The 27,686-nt window shown below is 45.6% G+C and overlaps 1 protein-coding gene across 11 annotated transcripts in view; it reads right to left on the reverse strand.

Moving 5' to 3' along the window:
* ADCY7 (adenylate cyclase 7) overlaps positions 1-27,686 on the reverse strand; it is a 338,110-nt gene that overhangs the window by 61,714 nt on the left and 248,710 nt on the right. For 8 of the 11 annotated variants that reach the window (XM_063945334.1, XM_063945333.1, XM_063945332.1 and 5 more), the window contains exon 25: positions 25,755-25,879. In XM_063945334.1, the coding sequence (XP_063801404.1) occupies positions 25,755-25,879 (125 nt within the window). Of the gene's footprint in view, positions 1-18,144; positions 19,458-19,818; positions 19,906-24,860; positions 25,321-25,754; positions 25,880-27,686 lie in introns of those variants that run through there. The other 3 variants (XM_063945336.1, XM_063945338.1, XM_063945337.1) reach the window with 3 other exon arrangements.

The following is a 27,686-nucleotide window of genomic DNA, read 5'->3' on the forward strand; positions in this document are numbered from 1 at the left end:
TCTCAAGGAATCCATCTTGAATTTGAACCTTTTCAAATAAGGATTCAGAGATTTTAGGTTTAAAATCGGTCTGACCGAACCATCCGGCTTCGGCACCACAAACAGGCTTGAATAAAAACCTTGGTTTCTTTGTTCGGCAGGAACCAAGGCAATTATTTTGTCTTGACATAATTTGTGGATTGCGTTCAGGACATTTGTGCCGTACTGAGCAGAAACTGGCAAGGCTGGGGGGGCGTGGCCTAGCGGGACATGGAGTAGCAGCTCGGCGTCAGTGCTCTCCACTCCCATATATCCGTTCTACATATCCTGAGGGGTCCCCCCCGAGCCCAATTTACTACAACTGGTGGGGGAAGGATCCAGGCAGCTGTGGAGACTTTGCGTGCCGCCGGATGAGTGCGGACTGAGGAGAATCCGGTCGCCGAAGCTCCTCCCCCTGGCCTTTCTCCTCACCTAAGATGGCGCCGTGACTTCCGGTCCCGGCTCTCTGGCGCGGCCTCACAGTGTGCACTGTGCGGGAGCCGCTCGCACGGGGAACTGCTGGGTGAGCCTGCCGGAGCCTGCAGATCGTCCTCCTGTGTCTGCCCACCGCTACTGTGCACTGTGACACCCGCGGCCCCCCCTCTCCTGGGGGAATACAGTGTAGGCCTGCTTGACCCTGCTCACCACTCTCCTCGCTTCCCCCAGCGCTGCTGTGAGCTGAGGCACCCGCGACCCCCCCCCTCTCCTCCCCTGTGCTGCCTGGGTGTTATATGGCCTGGGGCTACCAGAGAGGCCTGCATGAAATAGGGGTCGTGCTCCTTCTTTCTTCCTATACGCTCCTGTGGAACTGCACTGGACTGCCATATATAGCTATCTGTGGTGCTGTGACTGTATCCTGCCGCTTCCAGTGTGAGCACACACTACTATTATTCAGAGCTATACAACCTCTGTGCTGCTGTTTGTTATTCTTTGAGCTACAGATCCTGCACTACTCTTAGATATCTACAAAATGGTGAAGAATCACCATAAATCTGCTGCGGCCCGGCTTGCACAATACTCGCATACCCCTAGAGGGCGCGCGGCGGCGCCGACTGGGGGTGGGGATACCCCTCTACCGGGGTCCCCCAGCCACTCATCCTCCTCTGGTGATACCTCTGATGATGTGCTGCAAAAAGTGTTGGAAGCCCTGGCGGCTAGTGAATCCCGTCTCACAGACAAGATAGGCCATGTGCAGGCTGACCTGACCATAATCCATCACGATATCCAAAAGGTTAGAGAACGGGTTGGGGAAGTAGAGACCCGAACATCCACGCTGGAGGATAAGATCTCACCGCTTAGCTCCCGAGTCACGTCCATCGATGGTCAGCTATCCGATATAAAAGGCAAGATGCTGGATATGGAGGGAAGGCTGAGGTGGAATAATATCCGCTTTGTGGGGCTCCCGGAGAAGGAGGAGGGCAATGCCCCGGAAGAGTTCCTTGAATCTTGGCTGAAAAGTTCTTTTGGGGCTGACTCCTTTACACCTTTCTTCACGGTTGAACGGGCTCATAGAATCCCCTTCAGGCCGCTGCCGCCGGGTGCGCCACCCCGCACACTCATAGCGAAATTCCTCCACTACCGAGATCGGGATGCTGTTCTATCTCTGGCACGCACCAATGGGCCCCTGTTGTGGAATGGCTCCAAAATTTCCGTGTTTCCTGACTTTGCGCTGGAGGTGCAAAAGGACCGTGCACAATTTGTTCCAATTAAAAGACGCCTCAGGGAACTTAATCTACAGTATGCAATGCTTTTTCCTTCTAGGCTGAGGGTGGTGGCTGATGGAGAAACAAAATTCTTTGCTACGCCTCGGGACGCTGCCCTGTGGCTGGATCGATGGGCCCCGGCCAGGCGGGCGCTTGCTCCTGATCCTTAATGTTTGATATATTCCTATGTTTAGGCTGGTATTTCTTGCTGCTATCCGTGTCGCAGTATGTTACCCGGATAATACTACATTGCCTCTGCTAGTGTTTATTTTCTTAATCCAATGATGTTTATGTTTAGGGCTCGGGTTGGGGTCTCCCCACTTTTCTTAGATGAGGGAGGGGGACCTACGCCTTTTGTCTTTGGGTCACTCTATTCATTGCCCTTTCATGTTGGTATAGTTTGTTTTTTCTTTGTTAAGGGGGAACAGTTTCTTGGGGTAAGGTATGCCTCAGTTCGGGCGGGTATACAGGGAGGGGGGGCAGGACGGGAGGGATTGTATTTTGTTGTTTGTTTTCTTTTTTTCTTTTCTTGTATGTGTTGCAGACGCTATGGGTTTATTGATTTTTACAACAGCATCTGGTCTTGAGGTTGATGGCCTGGCGGGGATACGCGGGACCGATAGTATATTTTGTTTTGTCTTGACTTATGGCCTCTAATCAACTTAAATTTCTATCCTGGAATGTCCGGGGGCTGAACGATAAAATCAAACGTTCACTAGTGCTTCGGCACTTTAAACAATATGGTGCAGATATTATTTGTCTCATGGAGACCCATCTAGTGGGGGCAAAGGTCCTGGCTCTTAAGAAACCGTGGGTGGGCTGGGCTTACCACTCCACCCATATGTCGCATTCGTGAGGTGTGTCCATTCTAGTTCGAAGGTCGGTCCCGTTTGTCCTTGATCAGATCCAACTGGACCAGTGGGGCAGATAAGTTTTTCTAAAATGTCAAGTTTATTCTATGTCTTTGCTTATCCTGGCTGTTTATATACCGCCCCTTTATTCCTCGGAGGTTCTCAGAAAGGCAGCCGAGTTTATCACGTTGTATCCGAATGTTGCTATAGTTTGTCTTGGTGACTTTAATAACGTCAACGACTCTGCTTTAGATAGAACTAGACGGTCCCCTGATGCTCCTGTGGTGCGGGGGAGGGACTTTGCGCTGCTGGTGGACAGTCTGGGCTTGGTAGATGCGTGGAGGGTCCGCCATCCTGGCATACGACAGTATTCATGCTTTTCTCCTACCTACTTATCCTTCTCTAGGATAGATTTGGCCCTCACCTCTACAGGCCTGCTGCCGCGGGTGGTTGATGTTCAGTATGCTACTAGGGGCATATCGGATCACTCCCCGGTAATCCTCTGCCTAGACATGGGAGATGTTAGGGGGGCACGGTTTTGGAGGTTTAATTCCTTTTGGCTGACTCAGATGGGCACCGGTGCGGAGTTGGTGGAGATGTGGGAGGCCTTTTTGCTGGAAAATCAGGGCTCGGTGTCTGACACAGTTTTATGGGATGCCTTTAAGGCATATGTCCGTGGTACCCTGATCAAAAGAGTGGCTGTCTTGAAATTGGTTATGCCCAGGGTGAGCGTGACCTGGAGGCTGGATGTAGGAGGCTGGAGCTGCAGTATATGACCGATGGTCTTGACACTACGAGGGAGAGGTGGCTGCTTGCGCAGGCTGAATGGCGTGATTGCTTGGCTGATAAGGCTAAATACCGTCTACTTTATGCTCAACACATGTACTATGCAACGGGTGATAGGCCTGGTAGCTTTATGGCGACATTGACAGGGCGACTAATACGGTGCTTGCAATTTGTACCAACGATAATATTACCCATTTTAATTAGAGATGAGCGGGTTCGGTTCCTCTGAATCCGAACCCGCCCGAACTTCAGTTTTTTTCTTCACGGGTCCGAGCGACTCGGATCTTCCCGCCTTGCTCGGTTAACCCGAGCGCGCCCGAACGTCATCATCCCGCTGTCGGATTCTCGCGAGGCTCGGATTCTATCGCGAGACTCGGATTCTATATAAGGAGCCGCGCGTCGCCGCCATTTTCACACGTGCATTGAGATTCATAGGGAGAGGACGTGGCTGGCGTCCTCTCCGTTTAGAGAAGAGAGTGAGACAGTAGAGAGAGACACAGTAGTAGTAATTTTGGGGAGCATTATTAGGAGGAGTACTACTATACTACTACTACTACTTGCTGAAGTGATATAGATTAGATAGTGTGACTGTATTAATTATCTGACTTGTGGGGGAGACACTGACAGTGGGGAGCAGTTAGAGTCTGAGAGCAGGACTCAGGAGTACATATAACGTACAGTGCACACTTTTGCTGCCAGAGTCAGTGCCACACTGCCATTGTGACCACACTGACCACCAGACCAGTATAATATATTTTGTTATTGTCTGCTTAGGAGTACTACTTGCAAGTTGCTGATAGTGTGACCAGTGACCTGACCACCAGTTTAATAATCAATCACCACCAGTTTAATATATATATATATATATATATATATATATATAATTGTATATAATATATATATATATAATATTGTATACCACCTACCCGTGGTTTTTTTTTTTTCATTCTTCTTTATACATACTACTATAGTAGCTTACTGTAGCAGTCTGCGGTGCTGCTGAGCTGACAGTGTCCAGCAGGTCCGTCATCAGTCATTACATAATAAATATATATACCTGTCCGGCTGCAGTACTAGTGATATTATATATACATATATATTGATTTCATCTCATTATCATCCAGTCTATATTAGCAGCAGACACAGTACGTTAGTCCACGGCTGTAGCTACCTCTGTGTCGGCACTCGGCAGTCCATCCATAATTGTATACCACCTCCCCGTGGTTTTTTTTTTTCTTTCTTCTTTGTACATACTACTATAGTATAGTAGCTTACTGTAGCAGTCTGCGGTGCTGCTGAGCTGACAGTGTCCAGCAGGTCCGTCATCAGTCATTACATAATAAATATACATACCTGTCCGGCTGCAGTACTAGTGATATTATATTGATTTCATCTCATTATCATCCAGTCTATATTAGCAGCAGACACAGTACGGTAGTCCACGGCTGTAGCTACCTCTGTGTCGGCACTCGGCAGTCCATCCATAATTGTATACCACCTACCCGTGGTTTTTTTTTTTTTTCTTTCTTCTTGATACATACTACTATAGTAGCTTACTGTAGCAGTCTGCGGTGCTGCTGAGCTGACAGTGTCCAGCAGGTCCGTCATCAGTCATTACATAATAAATATATATACCTGTCCGGCTGCAGTACTAGTGATATTATATATACATATATATATTGATTTCATCTCATTATCATCCAGTCTATATTAGCAGCAGACACAGTACGTTAGTCCACGGCTGTAGCTACCTCTGTGTCGGCACTCGGCAGTCCATCCATAATTGTATACCACCTACCCGTGGTTTTTTTTTTTCTTTCTTCTTGATACATACTACTATAGTAGCTTACTGTAGCAGTCTGCGGTGCTGCTGAGCTGACAGTGTCCAGCAGGTCCGTCATCAGTCATTACATAATAAATATATCTACCTGTTCGGCTGCAGTACTAGTGATATTATATATATATATATTGATTTCATCTCATTATCATCCAGTCTATATTAGCAGCAGACACAGTACGGTAGTCCACGGCTGTAGCTACCTCTGTGTCGGCAGTCGCTCGTCCATCCATAAGTATACTAGTATCCATCCATCTCCATTGTTTACCTGAGGTGCCTTTTAGTTGTGCCTATTAAAATATGGAGAACAAAAATGTTGAGGTTCCAAAATTAGGGAAAGATCAAGATCCACTTCCACCTCGTGCTGAAGCTGCTGCCACTAGTCATGGCCGAGACGATGAAATGCCAGCAACGTCGTCTGACAAGGCCGATGCCCAATGTCATAGTACAGAGCATGTAAAATCCAAAACACCAAATATCAGTAAAAAAAGGACTCCAAAATCTAAAATAAAATTGTCGGAGGAGAAGCGTAAACTTGCCAATATGCCATTTACCACACGGAGTGGCAAGGAACGGCTGAGGCCCTGGCCTATGTTCATGGCTAGTGGTTCAGCTTCACATGAGGATGGAAGCACTCAGCCTCTCGCTAGAAAACTGAAAAGACTCAAGCTGGCAAAAGCACCGCAAAGAACTGTGCGTTCTTCGAAATCCCAAATCCACAAGGAGAGTCCAATTGTGTTGGTTGCGATGCCTGACCTTCCCAACACTGGACGTGAAGAGCATGCGCCTTCCACCATTTGCACGCCCCCTGCAAGTGCTGGAAGGAGCACCCGCAGTCCAGTTCCTGATAGTCAGATTGAAGATGTCAGTGTTGAAGTACACCAGGATGAGGAGGATATGGGTGTTGCTGGCGCTGGGGAGGAAATTGACAAGGAGGATTCTGATGGTGAGGTGGTTTGTTTAAGTCAGGCACCCGGGGAGACACCTGTTGTCTGTGGGAGGAATAGGGCCGTTGACATGCCTGGTGAAAATACCAAAAAAATCAGCTCTTCGGTGTGGAAGTATTTCACCAGAAATGCGGACAACATTTGTCAAGCCGTGTGTTGCCTTTGTCAAGCTGTAATAAGTAGGGGTAAGGACGTTAACCACCTCGGAACATCCTCCCTTATACGTCACCTGCAGCGCATTCATAATAAGTCAGTGACAAGTTCAAAAACTTTGGGCGACAGCGGAAGCAGTCCACTGACCAGTAAATCCCTTCCTCTTGTAACCAAGCTCACGCAAACCACCCCACCAACTCCCTCAGTGTCCATTTCCTCCTTCCCCAGGAATGCCAATAGTCCTGCAGGCCATGTCACTGGCAATTCTGATGAGTCCTCTCCTGCCTGGGATTCCTCCGATGCATCCTTGCGTGTAACGCCTACTGCTGCTGGCGCTGCTGTTGTTGCTGCTGGGAGTCGATGGTCATCCCAGAGGGGAAGTCGTAAGCCCACTTTTACTACTTCCACCAAGCAATTGACTGTCCAACAGTCCTTTGCGAGGAAGATGAAATATCACAGCAGTCATCCTGTTGCAAAGCGGATAACTGAGGCCTTGACAACTATGTTGGTGTTAGACGTGCGTCCGGTATCCGCCGTTAGTTCACAGGGAACTAGACAATTTCTTGAGGCTGTGTGCCCCCCGTTACCAAATACCATCTAGGTTCCACTTCTCTAGGCAGGCGATACCGAGAATGTACACGGACGTCAGAAAAAGACTCACCAGTGTCCTAAAAAATGCAGTTGTACCCAATGTCCACTTAACCACGGACAAGTGGAGCAGGGCAGGGTCAGGACTATATGACTGTGACAGCCCACTGGGTAGATGTATGGACTCCCGCCGCAAGAACAGCAGCGGCGGCACCAGTAGCAGCATCTCGCAAACGCCAACTCTTTCCTAGGCAGGCTACGCTTTGTATCACCGGTTTCCAGAATACGCACACAGCTGAAAACCTCTTACGGCAACTGAGGAAGATCATCGCGGAATGGCTTACCCCAATTGGACTCTCCTGTGGATTTGTGGCATCGGACAACGCCAGCAATATTGTGTGTGCATTAAATATGGGCAAATTCCAGCACGTCCCATGTTTTGCACATACCTTGAATTTGGTGGTGCAGAATTTTTTAAAAAACGACAGGGGCGTGCAAGAGATGCTGTCGGTGGCCAGAAGAATTGCGGGACACTTTCGGCGTACAGGCACCACGTACAGAAGACTGGAACACCACCAAAAACGCCTGAACCTGCCCTGCCATCACCTGAAGCAAGAAGTGGTAACGAGGTGGAATTCAACCCTCTATATGCTTCAGAGGTTGGAGGAGCAGCAAAAGGCCATTCAAGCCTATACAATTGAGCACGATATAGGAGGTGGAATGTACCTGTCTCAAGCGCAGTGGAGAATGATTTCAACGTTGTGCAAGGTTGTGCAACCTTTTGAACTTGCCACACGTGAAGTCAGTTCAGACACTGCCAGCCTGAGTCAGGTCATTCCCCTCATCAGGCTTTTGCAGAAGAAGCTGGAGGCATTGAAGGAGGAGCTAAAAGGGAGCGATTCCGCTAGGCATGTGGGACTTGTGGATGGAGCCCTTAATTCGCTTAACAAGGATTCACGGGTGGTCAATCTGTTGAAATCAGAGCACTACATTTTGGCCACCGTGCTCGATCCTAGATTTAAAAACTTCCTTGGATCTCTCTTTCCGGCAGACACAAGTCTGCTGGGGTTCAAAGACCTGCTGGTGACAAAATTGTCAAGTCAAGCGGAACGCGACCTGTCAACATCTCCTCCTTCACATTCTCCCGCAACTGGGGGTGCGAGGAAAAGGCTCAGAATTCCGAGCCCACCCGCTGGCGGTGATGCAGGGCAGTCTGGAGCGACTGCTGATGCTGACATCTGGTCCGGACTGAAGGACCTGACAACGATTACGGACATGTCGTCTACTGTCACTGCATATGATTCTCTCACCATTGAAAGAATGGTGGAGGATTATATGAGTGACCGCATCCAAGTAGGCACGTCAGACAGTCCGTACTTATACTGGCAGGAAAAAGAGGCAATTTGGAGGCCCTTGCACAAACTGGCTTTATTCTACCTAAGTTGCCCTCCCACAAGTGTGTACTCCGAAAGAGTGTTTAGTGCCGCCACTCACCTTGTCAGCAATCTGCGTACGAGGTTACTTCCAGAAAATGTGGAGAAGATGATGTTCATTAAAATGAATTATAATCAATTCCTCCGTGGAGACATTGACCAGCAGCAATTGCCTCCACAAAGTACACAGGGAGCTGAGATGGTGGATTCCAGTGGGGACGAATTGATAATCTGTGAGGAGCGGGATGTACACGGTGATATATCGGAAGATGATGATGAGGTGGACATCTTGCCTCTGTAGAGCCAGTTTGTGCAAGGAGAGATTAATTGCTTCTTTTTTGGTGGGGGTCCAAACCATCCCGTCATTTCAGTCACAGTCGTGTGGCAGACCCTGTCACTGAAATGATGGGTTGGTTAAAGTGTGCATGTCCTGTTTATACAACATAAGGGTGGGTGGGAGGGCCCAAGGACAATTCCATCTTGCACCTCTTTTTTCTTTAATTTTTCTTTGCGTCATGTGCGGTTTGTGGAGTGTTTTTTGGAAGGGCCATCCTGCGTGACACTGCAGTGCCACTCCTAGATGGGCCCGGTGTTTGTGTCGGCCACTAGGGTCGCTTATCTTACTCACACAGCTACCTCATTGCGCCTCTTTTTTTCTTTGCGTCATGTGCTGTTTGGGGAGGGTTTTTTGGAAGGGCCATCCTGCGTGACACTGCAGTGCCACTCCTAGATGGGCCCGGTGTTTGTGTCGGCCACTAGGGTCGCTTATCTTACTCACACAGCTACCTCATTGCGCCTCTTTTTTTCTTTGCGTCATGTGCTGTTTGGGGAGGGTTTTTTGGAAGGGACATCCTGCGTGACACTGCAGTGCCACTCCTAGATGGGCCAGGTGTTTGTGTCGGCCACTAGGGTCGCTTAGCTTAGTCATCCAGCGACCTCGGTGCAAATTTTAGGACTAAAAATAATATTGTGAGGTGTGAGGTATTCAGAATAGACTGAAAATGAGTGTAAATTATGGTTTTTTAGGTTAATAATACTTTGGGATCAAAATGACCCCCAAATTCTATGATTTAAGCTGTTTTTTAGTGTTTTTTGAAAAAAACACCCGAATCCAAAACACACCCAAATCCGACAAAAAAAAAATCGGTGAGGTTTTGCCAAAACGCGGTCGAACCCAAAACACGGCCGCGGAACCGAACCCAAAACCAAAACACAAAACCCGAAAAATTTCAAGTGCACATCTCTAATTTTAATACGCCCGATATTGTGGGGGACTTTGTAGATTACTGTAGACGGCTGTATAGTTCTAGGCTTACTCACACTGGGACGGAAATAGAGGAGTCCTTAGCTGATATTCCATTACCCACGCTGTCCCAGGACGCTATAACGTTTTTGGACTCCCCCTTGACACTGACTGAGGTGGAATCCGCTGTTAATTCGTTTCCTGGAGGGAAGACCCCGGGTCTTGATGGAATCCCCCTGGAACTTTATAAAAAGCACTTACCTTTTTATGGCCCTAAACTCCTTGATATATACAATACCTTGTTTGCGCAGGGTAGGTTGCCTGACTCTATGGCTGAGGCCCTAATTATAGTCCTCCTTAAGCCGGATAAAGACCCAATACGGGTCGAATCTTATCGTCCAATCTCCTTGTTGACGACTGACGTTAAGATTTTAGCTAAAATACTAGCGACAAGGCTTAGCGCTGTGATTCTACAATTGATACATGAGGACCAATCAGGGTTCATGCCGGGCCAGTCCACTTTACCTAATCTTCGTAGGCTCTACACACATCTCCAGGCCCCTCGCGAGGGGTCCTGCTCCTCAGCTATAGTTTCCCTGGATGCAGCTAAGGCATTTGATTCTGTGGAGTGGGGCTTCTTGTGGGGGACCTTGGACCGATTTGGTATTGGACCTATTTTTAAAAAGTGGGTCCAGCTGCTTTATTCTGCTCCCCAGGCTAGGGTTTCTGTTAATGGCCACATATCCTCCACTTTCTCTCTACAGAGAGGGACGAGACAGGGTTGTCCTTTGTCTCCGATTTTATTTGCTCTGGCCATAGAGCCTTTGGCCTGTATTGTTAGAGCCTCCTCGCAGGTGGCGGGCCTCCGGTTGGGTGGCAGGACAGACAAAATTGCTCTTTATGCAGACGATATTCTGTTTGTATCTGATTATTTTGCCACTATGCCTCGTATCTTGGAAGTAATTGACACTTTTGGGGGATTCTCTGGTTTGTCCATTAACTGGGACAAGTCCTGTGTCCTTCCGCTTAGTGGCCTCTGTCCTGTCTGCCCTCCCGGTGACCTGCCGCTTCGCTGGGTGGACTCTTTTAAATACCTGGGGGTATGGGTTACTAACCGGTCCTCGCAATTTATTGATCTGAATATACGTCCACAAATAGACTATCTACGGTCTCGTGTCAGGGTGTGGAGTAAACTGCCACTTACTGTTACGGGTAGGATAAACCTAATTAAAATGGTTGTATTACCTAAAATGCTGTATGTCCTCCAGCATTCCCCCGTCTATCTCCCCCAGAGGTTATTTGGTGTCATAGATGGTATCTTGTCCTCACTGGTGTGGTCCAACCGTAGAGTTTGGATTAAACTAGATACTCTAACTAGGCCTCGGGACTCGGGTGGTCTGGCTCTCCCTAAACTTAGATTCTATTACTTAGCAGCTCAGTTATTCCATTGAATTCCCTGGGTCTCCGACTCGTCTGGGGATTTATTAATCTCTAATGTATTACTAGCATTCAAAATCAATTTGTCACCCCTCCAGCTCCTACTTAGTGATAATGTTGCACTCCTTAGGATGCCGTTGGTTAAACAAGCGATCCTGGTTTGGAGGCAAATACATTCTATGTTGGGGGGGGGGGGGGGGGATGAGATCCTGACACCCCGTTGATGCACACTCGTGCTCTCACTCATTTTACGTCCCTACATATGGGATCGGTATGGGGACGCTGGGGAGTTTGTTCCCTCAATCAATTGTACTCCTCGGGCACGTTTATCTCTTTTGGACAAATGCAGACTGAGTTTAATATACCTGCATCCTATTATTATAGATATATTAAGCTTCGCCATGCGTGCGCGTCTCAGTTTAGTGCTGCTCCGCCTCTCCTTCGGAAGTCACCGGTTCACCTGCTCCTGACTGATGCTCTAGGCTCGGGGTCTGTTTCTGCTCTTTACTCCGCTCTGCTCGGTGCCCATCATTCTGATAGTCTCTCACACCTTAAAGCTAAATGGGAGGCAGATTTAGGACCGATTCCCCTAGACGTATGGGGGGAGGCCTTGGGGAATTCACGTACCGCTACCACCTCAGCTCGTTTTCAGCAGATACACTTGTTTATGTTACATCGAGTCTACATCACTCCCGCACGTCTTGTCAACATAGGGGGACGGGGTGACTCTAGGTGCCCGAAGTGTGCCTCTTTTGATGGTACCTTCTGGCTTCTATTGTGGGCTTGTCCGGTGGTGCGGGACTTTTGGCAGACGGTGATACGGATAATAGCCACTACGGGAATCCCCTTTGACGTGTTTACCCCCCTTGTGTGTATCCTTGGGGTCATTGATGAGGAGATATTGGATGCTCATTCTAGGAGATATATTCTTAATTTATGCGCTTTGGCCAAAGTACTGATAGCACGCTCATGGATGGCGACTGCAGGCCCTGATATTAATAAATGGATCCCGCTAGTGAACTCGGTTGTGTCCCATGAAAAGTTTGTTTATATTTCTAGGAAAGCCCCGGATAAATTTGACAAGATATGGGATAGGTGGTTATCGTCTCCACTGTACCGATATACCCATGCTTCTGCCTAATATTGATTTGTGGTCTTTCATGTTGTACCATTCTATGACCAGATGTAAAGAAATCACGACGCTCGCTTTATATGACTTGTAGCTGTTTGCAACTATATTTATGTTGTATGCAACACTTGTTGATTCCTATATGTGTACACCTAGTACGTACCTTTTATTTTTATTTTTCTTTATTTAACGTTATGGTTTGAATGTTTGTCTGGAAAAACAATAAAAAGTATTGAATTTAAAAAAAAGAAACTGGCAAGGCTGGTTTGAAAAAATCGTCATGGGGGAAGGTCTTGAAATTCCAACCTGTAACCTTGGGATACTATCTGTAATATCCAAGGATCCAGGTCTGAGTGAAGCCAGACCTGGCTGAAATATAAAAGACGTGCCCCCACCCAATCGCACTCCCGCAGAGGAGCCCCAGCGTCATGCTGTGGCTTTTGCAGAAGTAGTTGCTGACTTCTGCTCCTGGGAGCTTGATGGTGTTGTAGATTTTCTACCTTTTCCTGTGACAAAAGGGGTACTCTTAGCCTTTTTGTACTTGTTGGGCCGAAAGGACTGCATAGTATGAGAATGATATATAGATATTTTTTTTTTTTAGCCGGTGCAGCTGCCGACGGCAGAAATGCTGACTTGCCAGATGTAGTAGTTGATATCATGGCATCTAGTTTCCAAAGAGGCCCTCACCATTGTAGGGGAGTGCCCAATATTTCTTTTGGATTCAGCATCAGCATTCCATTGGCAGATCCAGAGCGCCCTGCTGCTGAAATCGCCATAGTAGAGGCCCTTGAGCCCAGTAAGCCTATGTCCTTCATAGCCTCAACCAAGTAACCTGCAGAATATTTGATGTGACCTAGAATTTGCAGCATATCAATATTAACAATTAAACTGTCTGCCCACTTTTCCACTGCGTTACCTACCCACGCAGAAGCAATCGCGGGCCTGAGTAACATACCCGTAGCAACATAGATGGACTTTAAAGTCGTCTCTAATTTGCGGTCAGCAGGTTCTTTTAATGAAGCTGACCCTGGGGCAGGTAAAATTATTTTCTTTGACAACCTAGAGACTGAGGTGTCTATCATTGGGGGCGACTCCCACTTACGCCTATCCTCTTCAGGGAAAGGGTACAGTATCCTTAGACGGAGGAAAATTCACCACCTGTTTTTTTATTTCATTTAAAATGATCTTTCCTCAGGTGGAGGTGTTGTGTCAGGAAATTCCTACACCTCTTTTATAGTGACTATCATACATAGAATGCTCTTAGCCAGTTTGGGATCTACCCCCCTGTCGACTTCAGTGTCAGAATCTGTGTCAGTGTCCCTTTGCATAATTTGGGTCAGATACCTTTTCTGGGAACAGGAGGGGTCTCAAGTGGGTGACGTGGAGGAATCAGCAGAGCATCCTCCACAGATTGTCTTGCTTTGTCTGTTGTTCAGACTCAGAGAATTTACATATTACTCTGCAGCTTTCACACTCACACAGGCTCAGAACACTCTTGTGCCTCCAAAATGGTTTCCTCTGGGGAAGAACTTTCTCTAGACCTGTTACACACGTATACAGTCACACCACTCACACAGGGGAGCTATTGGGGACAGATCTACCTAAAGTCTGTCAGACAGACCCAGAGGGGATTGTCAGACACACCACGCACCCTATATGTATTACATACAATGAATATACATATATACCAAAACAGCACTTTTTATCCAATGTGAAGCCCGCAGACTTCAATAAATTATGTGCAACCCTCCCCTTCTATAACACCCTGGTAATTGTATCAGCATGTGAGAAGCAGCCTGTAGAATCAGCGCTCCGGCGTCTGTGAGGAGAAAATGGCGCCAAATGAGTGTTACAAGCAATTCTGAGGTGAAGCCCCGCCCCCTGTAATGGCGCGGTTCAGCCACAGTAATATTTATACTGGTGGGGGTAGTGTACATCAGCGGCTCACATGTATGTACATTTTGCCAGTGAGAGTAAGGGTTCATCATGTCCCTCGGAGCGCGCGCGCCCCCCCCCCCCCCCCAGCACCCTGTGCTGAGAGACATGTTGCTGCGCAGCGTACCTTTATGCCGCCATGATGACCGGAGGGCCCCTCTCTGCAGGTCTCCGGTTAATACTCGCCAGCCTTCTGACTTCTGGCTTTGTTAGGGGGTGGGCGGCAGTGCTGTGGGAGTGAGCAGCAGCCAGACAAGGGCTGTGTTCAGTACCCTTCAGGAGCTAATGGTATCCTGTCAGTGGAAGCAGAGCCATTAAACTGAGAAGTTGGTTCCTACTTCCCCCCCCTAAGTCCCACAAAGCAGGGAAGCTGTTGCCAGCAGCTTCCCTGTAAAATAAAAAACCTAACAAAGTCTTTTTCAGTCAAACTCAGTAGAGCTTCACTGATGTGCAGCCAGTCTCCCGGGCACATTTTCTAAACTGAGGTCTGAAGGAGGGGCATAGAGGGAGGAGCCAGTTCACACTGTTGAAAAGTCTTAAAGTGCCGAAGGCTCCTGCGGAACCCTCTACACCCCATGGTACTAAAATGGACCCCAGCATCCTCTAGGAGGTAAGAGAAATGACAGGAGGTGATTAGCTGGTACTTTATCTCCACCTGAGGCTTAGTAAATAGACCCTTAAGGGGTCTATTTACTAAAGCTAGGTACACACTATACAATTGTATGGCAGATAATCTGCCAGATCTGGCTGGTTCGAATGGAAATCTGGTAATGGAGGAGAGCAAATGACAATCGACCATTTGCTCCCAAACACTGGAAAACGGACAAAAACAGTTGTTCATAAAAGTTGGTTAAATTTGCATTTAACCAATTTGTGTGAACGACAGGTTGTTTGTTTACCAGTGTTTGGGAGCAAATGGTCGATTGTCATTTGCTCTCATCCATTACCAGATTTTCATTACAACCAGCCAGATCTGGCAGATTATCTGCCATACAATTGTATAGTGTGTACCTAGCTTAAGCCTTGGATGGAGGTAAAGTGGATGGAGATGGAGATAAAGGGGTCCATTCATGAAGCAGTGAAAAGTATGGAGAAGTTGCCCATCGGAACCAATCAGCATTGAAGTAACATTTAAAATTTGCATACTATGAAGTTGTACGGATCAGCTGATTGGTTGCCATAGGCAACGTCTCCACCTGCTCACTTCTCTTCACTTTTTACTGCTTCATGAATAGACCCCATAGTCCCCACCCAATCAGCTCTGCGTTTGAGAAATGGCAGTTAGGAGCTGGTTGGCTGGTACTTTATCTCCGTCAACTTTACCCAAGGCTTAGTAAATAGACCCCTAACTCCACTCCTTTACATGACACTAAAATGCAGGTAAAGTACATTTTGTGGCGAAAAAGAAGTTAACATTCCACAATGGTGTTTGGTAAACAAAGTAAGGAAATCGTACCAGAAAAGACTTGAAATCAATGTGACAAAGATGTTGACCTACAGGATACATTTTAATCCAGAGCCAGATAAAAAATGAGGGTTAGTTCCCACAATGAAAACATTATTAATGTACTTAAATTACATAGTAATTAATTATACATAGTACATAACAATGAGTCTGTTTGATATTTAAATAACAATAAAACGCCTAAATCATAAGGGTCTCAATAGTTTGTTACTGGATCATAGACCTGCAAATGGGGAAAGGGGGGGGGGGGGGTGCATGGTTGGCAAATTATTGTTACCAATTTTTATTCCACCTTCTGGTGGAAATAAAACTTAAATATTTGCACATTCATTTTCTAGAATGTTCGTGTGTTTTAATCCTCAATGCTGCAAATTACTTATTTCATTCTTAGGGAGTATCCAATTATAGGTGAATACGTTCTTGCGTTTTTTTCCCGATGTTTCACCTGTGTGTGTGTGTGTGTGTGTGTGTGTGTGTGTGTGTGTGTGTATTATACCGCCGGCTTATTGGAGGATAATTGGATAACCCCTGGCGAGACAATTAGCAGAGGTAATTAATCACAGCTAATTGGATACCCCCATTAAGGTATCAAAAAGCAATTCACAGCCAAATTAATATTTGTAACTGAAAGTATCAGTTTGAGTATTAAATAAAAAAACAAAAACAAAAAATAATGTGCGTCAAGGTGGTTTAGTGGTTAGCATCCAGTGTGGAGGTTGTGGATTATCTCTGGGTACCTTGCACATTTCTCAGACATGCTGGTTTGGGTGGGAGACTTACTGTATGTGACTGGACCAACACTACACACAGCTGCACAAAGTAAGTGTTTGCATTATTTTTAATATGTTATTGGCGTGTAGGGCTGCCTAAACATGACATTCCAAGTTCTACATGTTTTATATATTATTGGGAATTATATTTCTAATAATAGAGACAATGCTATACACTGTGCTATAACATTACATAGATGTGTAATATAACAGTGCCTTTGGGTTTGTATCATACTGTATGAGAATTCAAAAGCAGAGATGTAAAATGTAATAAGCTTAATATAACATGGGTGTTATCCAATTGCACATGCTGATTACGGCATGCAGCATTTTCTGTGATTGTTCTTTTTTTACGCCTCTGCCGTGTCACAATATTTGTAAAGGGATCTGATCTATGATGCATCCCTATACAAACGATAAGTGGGGAAGACATTAGTTACCCCTTACAAAGCCCACGTGGCAGTGTAGTATTGTTTGGTAATAATATGATGCTGATTAGTACCTAGCAAATACTATTCCCACCTAACGACCCATACCCACTAATGTCACTTGTGCTAGCACTGTTATCACTAGTACAGAAACGGAAAACCATTATTTCCAGTTACCACTGATAGTGTAGTTCGTGAAATGCTGCTTGCTCCATATCTTGCATTTAAACGCATGGGGGTAATTCAGAGTTGATCGCAGCATCAGATTTGTTAGCAGTTGGGCAAAACCATGTGCACTGCAGGGGTGGCAGATAGAACATTTGCAGATAGAGATAGATTTGGGTGGGTTATTTTGTTTCTGTGCAGGGTAAATACTGTCTGCTTTATTTTTACACTGCAATTTAGATTTCAGTTTGAACACACCCCACCCCAGGGCCGTAACTACATGTGTGCCAGGTGTGCCTGGAACACAGCGCAGCTGCCCTGAGGGTGCAATGGCCAGCGGCATGTAATGAGTCAAATTGACTCATTACATGCTGCCTCTCCTGTGTGTGCCACGCTGGGGAGGAGAGCTGAAGCGCCGGAGTCAGCAGAGAAGGAGGAGGGAGGGGGACTGGAGCTGCAGCAGCGCTATGTAATTGGTAGTAGCGCCACTGCATTAGTCCCCTCTCCTTCCGTATTGGCTGCCCGGCGCTGCTATGAATGCTGGGATGCGGTTCCTTCATCCCAGCATTCACAGCGGCGTCGGGCAGCCAATACGGAAGGAGAGGGATTACTGCAGCGGCGCCACTACCAATTACATAGCGCTGCTGCTGCTCCAGTCCCCCTCCCTCCTCCTTCTCCCCTGCCTGCACCGAGGGATCTGCCAGCACGAGGAGCGATGGTAAGTAATGTGTAAAAAGGGGGACACTGTCTGCCGTAATGTGTAAAAGGGGGACTGTCTGCTGTAATGTGTAAAAAGGGGGACACTGTCTGCCGTAATGTGTAAAAGGGGCTCTACCTGGTGTAGTGGCGCTACTGTGCAGCATAATTTGAATAATGGAGAATACTGTGCACCGTAGTATGAATTGGTATTATTTTGTGGCCACACCCCTTCCATGTGAAGCCACACCCCTATATATATTTTTGTGCGCCGATGGCGTGCACTGCCCCTATCTTGCATGGGGGGCGCCAATGCCGTTTCTTGCACACAGCGCTAAAATCCCTATTTATGGCACTGCCCCACCCTGCTGCTAGATGGTTTCAAGTGGCTGTAAATCTACAACTCAATCTAACTCTCTCTGCACATGTTATATCTGCCCCCCCCCTGCAGTGCACATGGTTTTGCCCAACTGCTAACAAATTTTCTGCTGCAATCAACTCTGAATTAGGCCCATTGTGCACAATTGAGTAACCTGAACGCAAGTAAAAAAAACAATACATTATTCTGTTTCACTGGGCATTTGCACTTCCATTTATAAATACAAATCAAATGCCAGTGGGTACCACCTGGCTTTTATACAAGAACAATACTTCACCATATACAATTTGACATAAAAAAAAATTAAAACAGTTCTTTGGATTAATATAACCACAAACTGTGAGAGATTTCCTCTCTGTATTAGAGCACGCCCTCTTAAAATACTTTACACGTGTAATCAGAAATTCCTACTTTCACCCTCTCTCACTTCCTAAATGTAATTTAGGCTTTGGCAGTGCATGGGAAGTAAGTGACGTTATAATTAAGGTCATTACTAAATACTTTAAAAACAATGCTTTCCAACTATACAGCAAAGGGGGACTGAATGTGTGTGTATGTGTTATTCCGCATCTCTTGCAATGCAGATTAAAACAATTGGGCAGCTGTACCACATCCAGTCCCATTATATAATGGCTATAGATAAATCGTGCTTAGAGTTGGTTGTCATGACCATTTCGCACAATTTTAAAAGGTCTCTGACGACCACGTTTCCTTCAATTCCTGAATTGAAGTGGTGCATACTGCTAGATGGTTTCAAGTGGCTGTAAATCTACAACTCATTGCCTGCCTGGCTTCTCACAGCCACCACAAGCAATCTGCTGGTTAGGACCAGGGCTTCCATATTAGCTTCTAAACCAGTAAAAACGGACATTGTATTTCTTATTTTCCGCTAACCTTACTTATTACTCTCACAGCAAAAGGCACAGATTTGGCAAGGCACAATGGCTGTCCACAAACTTTCATCATTTCAATGTCCATAAAAGTAATTCATTATGGTCCTGTAGGTGCAGCTTGATAGCATTTAAATAACATTTACTAAAATATACTGTCATAAGTAATGGGCTTATTGCGTAACCCAGCACTTCATGCGGCACACCCAACCTTCATTGAGTAAATACTGTATATCTGGCACATGACAATGCTCACAAGTTGCAATATGTTCATCTCGTATTTCCCGATGCTGGTCTTTAGAGGAGTACCAGCAGTCCAGGTACTGTAAAAGATCTCCATTACATATGGAATGGGAGCATTATCTACTAATTTGGCAATGTCTTCATAGAAAATTAGGCAGCAGGTAAAACAATTCTCGCTACTTTGTGCCTTAGCAAGGTAAAACCAGTAGCAGGGTTAGTTCATGCCAATGCTCTGGGATTTGGCCATGTCTGTACAGACAAAGTATGTCCTGAGTTCTCCCTTTCCTTTAACGTTGATTAGTCCTCGGCACTCGCAGGAATAGCCCAGTCCTTCCAAAATACGGCACGTTTCTTCCGTCACCTGGAGAAACATTCCATATGTAATGTAAAACTGGGTAATGTTACGTTACTTTTTTTTTTTTTAATCTATCTAAAAACATTATTTTTTTTTATGGCTCGGCGAATGGTGTCCATATGAAATAATTATTGTTGGCTATCATAAAAACATGTTTTATTGTAACCAATTAATAATTAACGTTGCCACTCTAATATAATAAACTATCATCCCGCCCGGGCTTTGCACGCAAGCAATTTTGAATTTACAGCAATACCGTCTCAGCATAATGTTAATACAATATTTAAATTTTAATTAAAGAGCATGTCAACCAAAAAAGTGTTGACGCAACAATAGATGCATTAACTGTGGGTGAGCGCCGTCTATACTCTCACATCGGCTGGCCACGCACGCGCCTCCTATCATTCCCTCTCCCGTTCTCTGCCCTTCACCTTTTCAATTCCGTTTGTATTGACTAGCAGAAACGTGTAGAAAAACGTATAGAAAAACAAAATTGAAAATCAATATTCCTTTGAGGAAAAATAATAGATTTTCACATAAATGCAATAGGAACTGGAAAAAAAAAGTGTAAAACTGAAATTTTGTATCATCAAACAGGGCTTACATGAATTTTTCTGGAGAAACCAAATAATACGTATCAATCGCTACATAGTATAAAACATAGTCCGTCTTTAATGGTTTAAGCAGTGTAACACAAGAAATCGCTTGGATGGACGTTTTTTTTTTTCTTTGACTTCACTAAAATAGTCACTGCTCGGCTCCCTGTTGTTATAGAACAGACATGTCAAACATCTTTATCTTGTACACCTGTATACACTTAGCCACTTTGGCTTCAAATACTGCTGAGCATAGAGGTAGGAATACACCTTTGAAAAAGTCACGTGATAGGTGACGAAACGCGTCAGGACCCCGCCTCATCATCCACCTTGATCCAGGTATCCACACCAGCAGCTCTCTGCCAAGATCCAACGGACTTTCATACCGGCACTTCGGTTCCCGCAAGCCGCACACACCAGCACGCGGCTCCTATCAGCTACATCCGTCTCACGTACTACATCAGCCCGGCGGCTTTTACCATCTCCTTGCTGCATAGCACGAGTGGGCAACGCAGGATCAAGAACCGGGGACGCCCGGTCTCGGACCAGCCCACAGGAGAGGTATACATTACAGCAACACAGCTTTGTGACGGGCACATTGTGCACTATTTGGGACCGTTTTTCATTTATCATCTATACAAATGAATCCACAAGTAATAACCTTGTGAGTAATTACGGATCTTCAACAAGTCTCCTTATATAAGCTGCTCCTAAATTTCTTACGATACCTATATTCATCAAGGTGTGTTTCATTATACAGTTATACATACTACCAACTTTAAATTACTAGTTTTATGAAAAGCATATTTTTATTCAGTATTCATGGTTAATAAATTGTGTTAATTTTTAAACAAAACGTCGGCTCTTTTCATTTTTTTCCCTGATACACTGCGCAGCTGTTTCCCTGTTTTTTGCAATCTCTATATAACACACACTTAGTGTTGTCGGCCGCGCGCCATATCAGGGAAATTTTGATATATAGTCTATTACTTGGGCGCTTTTAAGCAGTTATTTAGTTTTTTTTTTTCATGCTGGGATATGTAGTTTCACAACAGCTGGAGGGCCGCAGTTTGGACATGCTTGGTTTAAGCAGTGTAACACAAGAAATCGCTTGGATGGACGTTTTTTTTTTCTTCTTTGACTTCACTAAAATAGTCACTGCTCGGCTCCCTGTTGTTATAGAACAGACATGTCAAACTCGCAGGCCACGTGCAGCCCACAACGCATACTTTTGCGGCCCAAGTTTATTTATTTTTTAAACAATGGAATGCGGGCTGTCACCACTGGATGAGTTACTGTTGGCATGTCTGCCTGATCGTAGCTGAGCTCTGATTGGGCAGTATTCACCATTCTGCACATGCGCAAGAAGATAGTGGTAGAGAGGGGGAAAAGTCCACTGGGGAGAGCTGCTGTGTATGCCCGGGTGCCTTTGCAAAGCTCTGCCCCCCCCCCCCCCCCCCCCCCCCGCTGCATCCTGCCTGCTCAGTGCCTTTAGCGCTGAAGCGGTCACGTCCTGTAGGTGTGTGTACCCAGCTGTCCTAATGAGATCTGGATGGAAAAACATCTCTCAACAAAGAAGGTAAATTGGAGGGGGTTGGCACAGAGGTTGGAGGCTGAATAGACACAGGAGGCGTGTGGCTGGAGGGGACACAAGGAGCAAGAGGGGATACCAGGGGGCATGGAATTGACACATTTTATTAGCTCACACTATGTATTATACAGGAGAGGGGACCACACAGCGATATATGAAGGGGAATAACAGCTCCCTGCTCACACTATGTGGTATTATTATTATTACTACTACAACATAGGGGGAGGGGACCGCACAATGATATATGAGGGGGAATAACTCCGCTCCCAGCTCACACTGATATGTGGTATTATTATTACTACTACTACTACTATATAGGGGGAGGGGACCGCACAGTGATATATGAAGGGGAATAACCGCTCCCTGCTCACACTGATATGTGGTATTATTATTACTACTACTATATAGGGGGAGGGGACCGCACAATGATATATGAGGGGGAATAACCGCTCCCTGCTCACACTGATATGTGGTATTATTATTATTATTACTACTACTATATAGGGGGAGGGGACCGCACAATGATATATGAGGGGGAATAACAGCTCCCTGCTCACACTGATATGTGGTATTATTATTACTACTACTATATAGGGGGAGGGGACCGCACAGTGATATATGAGGGGGAATAACTCCGCTCCCAGCTCACACTGATATGTGGTATTATTATTACTACTACTATATAGGGGGAGGGGACCGCACAGCGATATATGAAGGGGAATAACCGCTCCCTGCTCACACTGATATGTGGTATTATTATTATTATTATTATTACTACTACTACTACTATATAGGGGGAGGGGACCGCACAGTGATCTATGAGGGGGAATAACTCCGCTCCCAGCTCACACTGATATGTGGTATTCTTATTACTACTACTATATAGGGGGAGGGGACCGCACAGTGATATACGAGGGGGAATAACTCTGCTCCCAGCTCACACTGATATGTGGTATTATTATTACTACTACTATATAGGGGGAGGGGACCGCACAATGATATATGAGGGGGAATAACTCCGCTCCCAGCTCACACTGATATGTGGTATTATTATTACTACTACTATATAGGGGGAGGGGACCGCACAGCGATATATGAAGGGGAATAACCGCTCCCTGCTCACACTGATATGTGGTATTATTATTATTATTATTACTACTACTATATAGGGGGAGGGGACCGCACAGCGATATATGAAGGGGAATAACAGCTCCCTGCTCACACTGATATGTGGTATTATTATTATTACTACTACTATATAGGGGGAGGGGACCGCACAGTGATCTATGAGGGGGAATAACTCCGCTCCCAGCTCACACTGATATGTGGTATTCTTATTACTACTACTATATAGGGGGAGGGGACCGCACAATGATATATGAGGGGGAATAACTCCGCTCCCAGCTCACACTGATATGTGGTATTATTATTACTACTACTATATAGGGGGAGGGGACCGCACAATGATATATGAGGGGGAATAACTCCGCTCCCAGCTCACACTGATATGTGGTATTATTATTACTACTACTATATAGGGGGAGGGGACCGCACAGCGATATATGAAGGGGAATAACCGCTCCCTGCTCACACTGATATGTGGTATTATTATTATTATTATTACTACTACTATATAGGGGGAGGGGACCGCACAGCGATATATGAAGGGGAATAACAGCTCCCTGCTCACACTGATATGTGGTATTATTATTATTACTACTACTATATAGGGGGAGGGGACCGCACAGTGATCTATGAGGGGGAATAACTCCGCTCCCAGCTCACACTGATATGTGGTATTCTTATTACTACTACTATATAGGGGGAGGGGACCGCACAATGATATATGAGGGGGAATAACTCCGCTCCCAGCTCACACTGATATGTGGTATTATTATTACTACTACTATATAGGGGGAGGGGACCGCACAATGATATATGAGGGGGAATAACTCCGCTCCCAGCTCACACTGATATGTGGTATTATTATTACTACTACTATATAGGGGGAGGGGACCGCACAGCGATATATGAAGGGGAATAACCGCTCCCTGCTCACACTGATATGTGGTATTATTATTATTATTACTACTACTATATAGGGGGAGGGGACCGCACAGCGATATATGAAGGGGAATAACAGCTCCCTGCTCACACTGATATGTGGTATTATTATTATTATTACTACTATATAGGGGGAGGGGACCGCACAGTGATCTATGAGGGGGAATAACTCCGCTCCCTGCTCACACTGATATGTGGTATTCTTATTACTACTACTATATAGGGGGAGGGGACCGCACAGTGATCTATGAGGGGGAATAACTCCGCTCCCTGCTCACACTGATATGTGGTATTATTATTATTATTATTACTACTACTACTATATAGGGGGAGGGGACCGCACAGTGATCTATGAGGGGGAATAACTCCGCTCCCAGCTCACACTGATATGTGGTATTCTTATTACTACTACTATATAGGGGGAGGGGACCGCACAGTGATATACGAGGGGGAATAACTCTGCTCCCAGCTCACACTGATATGTGGTATTATTATTACTACTACTATATAGGGGGAGGGGACCGCACAATGATATATGAGGGGGAATAACTCCGCTCCCAGCTCACACTGATATGTGGTATTATTATTACTACTACTATATAGGGGGAGGGGACCGCACAATGATATATGAGGGGGAATAACAGCTCCCTGCTCACACTGATATGTGGTATTATTATTACTACTACTATATAGGGGGAGGGGACCGCACAATGATATATGAGGGGGAATAACAGCTCCCTGCTCACACTGATATGTGGTATTATTATTACTACTACTATATAGGGGGAGGGGACCGCACAGTGATATATGAGGGGGAATAACCGCTCCCTGCTCACACTGATATGTGGTATTATTATTATTATTACTACTACTATATAGGGGGAGGGGACCGCACAGTGATATATGAGGGGGAATAACTCCGCTCCCAGCTCACACTGATATGTGGTGGTATTATTATTATTATTACTACTACTACTACTACTACTACTACTACTACTACTATATAGGGGAAGGGGACCGCACAGTGATATATCAGGGGGAATAACTCCGCTCCCAGCTCACACCGATATGTGGTATTATTATTATTATTACTACTACTACTATATAGGGGGAGGGGACCACACAGTGATATATGAGGGGGAATAACTCCGCTCCCAGCTCACACTGATATGTGGTATTATTATTACTACAACTACTATATAGGGGGAGGGGACCGCACAGTGATATACGAGGGGGAATAACTCTGCTCCCAGCTCACACTGATATGTGGTATTCTTAATATATAGAGGAAAGGGAACCGCACAGTGATATATGAGGGGGAATAACACAGCTCCTGTTTCACACTATTAAAGTTGTTTTCTTCCCGGTACTTAACATCTCTTTGATTAAACTTTATTGCTGGTTTTTCTAATAAACCTTTCAACACTGCATAAAAGACTTTTTTCTTTTTATTGCGGCCCACACAATAATTAGACCTTGATTATTCGGCCCTGTTGGGATTTTGCATTTGACATGCCTGTCATAGGTTAATGTTTTTACACCTAGATCTTCCTCAGCAAATGCGCTAAAGAATTGTTTAAACTGCATCAAAATCCATCCAGCGGTTCTCGATATTAGCCTAAAAGAGACAGACAGACACCTACTGGGGCTTTATTTTTACTATGTAGTCTATTAAACAAAACAAAAAAAATATATAAAGATGAACAGCACCCATAAGAGATTAATGAATGTTATTTGCTTTATAATTATTCCCCTCATTATAAAATGTGCTAAACATACTCATCTGCAAATTGCCAAGAGAGATGACCTATTACCCTCCAAACTGCCCGAGCAGTGATACAAGGAAAACAGGTAATAGTAATGTTTGCCTTGTATAATCAATTCAACCCTCTAAATATTCTGCAGGTACATCTAATGGATAACAATAGAGTTATTCCAGAGACGTGTGCATTTGTCAGATAAACAAAATTTAATTACACATTAAAAAGTTGTAATAATTAGCCAGAGGGGAAGAAAACGCTAATTTAGATATTGCATGGCTATAAATAATACCTGGATTTTGCCAAGTTCCCCTGTGCTCTCCATCCTGCTAGCCACATTCACAGTATTCCCCCAGATGTCGTACTGAGGCTTCCTAGCGCCAATGACTCCGGCAATAACAGGTCCATGGTTTATCCCTGAAATATTCAACGGCACCAGTGTCTCAGATCATATCCAAACCACCATAGAATGAAGGCAGCAACAGATTATTAATACAATTCGTATCCCTGGAAGTCTCATATACAGGTTCAAGTCCATAAAAAAAAAAGTCCTCATGTATCTGCCACATTTTTCAGAAAGATTATTCTCCAATCCAACACTGCCAGGAAGTACTACATGCTAATGCAGTGTCACAAGGGATACATAGAAATGCTGTAGCACCGACAGATTCTTCAGCACTCGCCGGCCCTGATTGTCAGCTGTTGTGCTTCTGGCATAAGACAGAATTCCCATATTGTGGCTGATATTAAACTGCTGTTTTGGTGTATAGCACATTATCATATGCGTTTTACTATACAGCCAACATGGGGAGTAGACTGAGCCTACAGCAGCCAGCACTCCGTCATAGTTAATAGGTAAATATGAATGGTGGCGCACACACAGGCAAAATACAGTATATATGTGATCCGGTCAGCATACCGGCGGTTGGGATGCCGTTAGTCAGAATACCGGTGCCGGAATCCCGACACTGGTCAGAAGACCAATGCTGGGATCTCGACATCAATCACAATGCTGGCGCTGGAATCCCAACTGTCGGCATCCCGAACATAAGAATGCGGGCTGGTTAGGGATGCGCCGCGAGGAGGGTGTTTAGGTAGCATAGGGGAGGTTGGGATTTAGGTAGCATAGGGGAGGTTAGGGTTAGGCTGGAAGGGGGGGGGGGATTATGGATAGACGCTAAGCAGGGAGGGTTAGAATACTGAGGATTCTGCATCTCAGGATGTCTATGTCGGTATTCTGACAACCGGCATACCATGCGCAGGGATCCTGATACCAGAGTTTCTGTATGATCAGTATAGCTGTGGGTCACATAAGCATGGGAAAATGTTAAATAGATGCTTTGCATTACCAGGCAATGTACGAGGGGTGTGCAATACATTTCTGGATGTGCAGTGCATAGGTAGAGTAGACACAATCTGACTGACTGGTTGTTCTTTGTAAACTTTGACTAAAGTTCTTGTGAAATGACAAGGCACAGAACTGTACAAAATCAGCATTGCTCACCGAAGAAGTCAGCATGTTCACTTCCTTCATGAACTCCTTATGGAGCTCGGTGGCCACTGGAGAACCCATGATCATCTACGACTACACGAGTGGTCTGTGACAGCAGGAGATTTTGATTGGCTGCAAAGGTGCTTTTGGAGAGGGAACACTATACTGAATCACTGTGTTTGAGTGGTTTGCAGAATTTTGGTATGTGTGAATGTCCCTGGAAGACTAGCGCTATGGCCGACCTGTGTTCCCAACCTTGCTGCCGTGCCGGCCATAGTTGAGGTGAACGCCAAGGTGACTGTGGCCCAGTTAGAGAAGGAGATAGGCATCTCATTTGGATCCATCTGCTTGTTACTCCATGATCTGTAGTTTGGACCTCGAGACCAACTATCTGCCCATTGAACCCCAGTTGGAGGTGCATGGACACAGATGTTCCGACATGAGTGTGGCCAAGCAGATGGTGGCTGTTTTGGTGGACAAGACTGGTCATTTAGCTACTGTAACACTCGTGCAGCAGTGCACAGTCACTGGGGACTGGTAAACCAAGTCTGACGCAAGTGCTGAAAGCCATTTACAGTTGTCATCCAAGAACTCATGGTGCCCTTCTCTATCATGACAATGCAGCTGCCCACAGGTCCAGGAACGCATCCAGGAACTTGGTCATCTGTCATACAGTCCAGACCTGGCCCCTGCAATTTCTTTGTGTTCCCACAATCAAGCGCAAGATACGTG

The sequence above is a fragment of the Pseudophryne corroboree genome, chromosome 11, assembly GCF_028390025.1.
Source record: "Pseudophryne corroboree isolate aPseCor3 chromosome 11, aPseCor3.hap2, whole genome shotgun sequence".
Classification (NCBI taxonomy): domain Eukaryota; kingdom Metazoa; phylum Chordata; class Amphibia; order Anura; family Myobatrachidae; genus Pseudophryne; species Pseudophryne corroboree.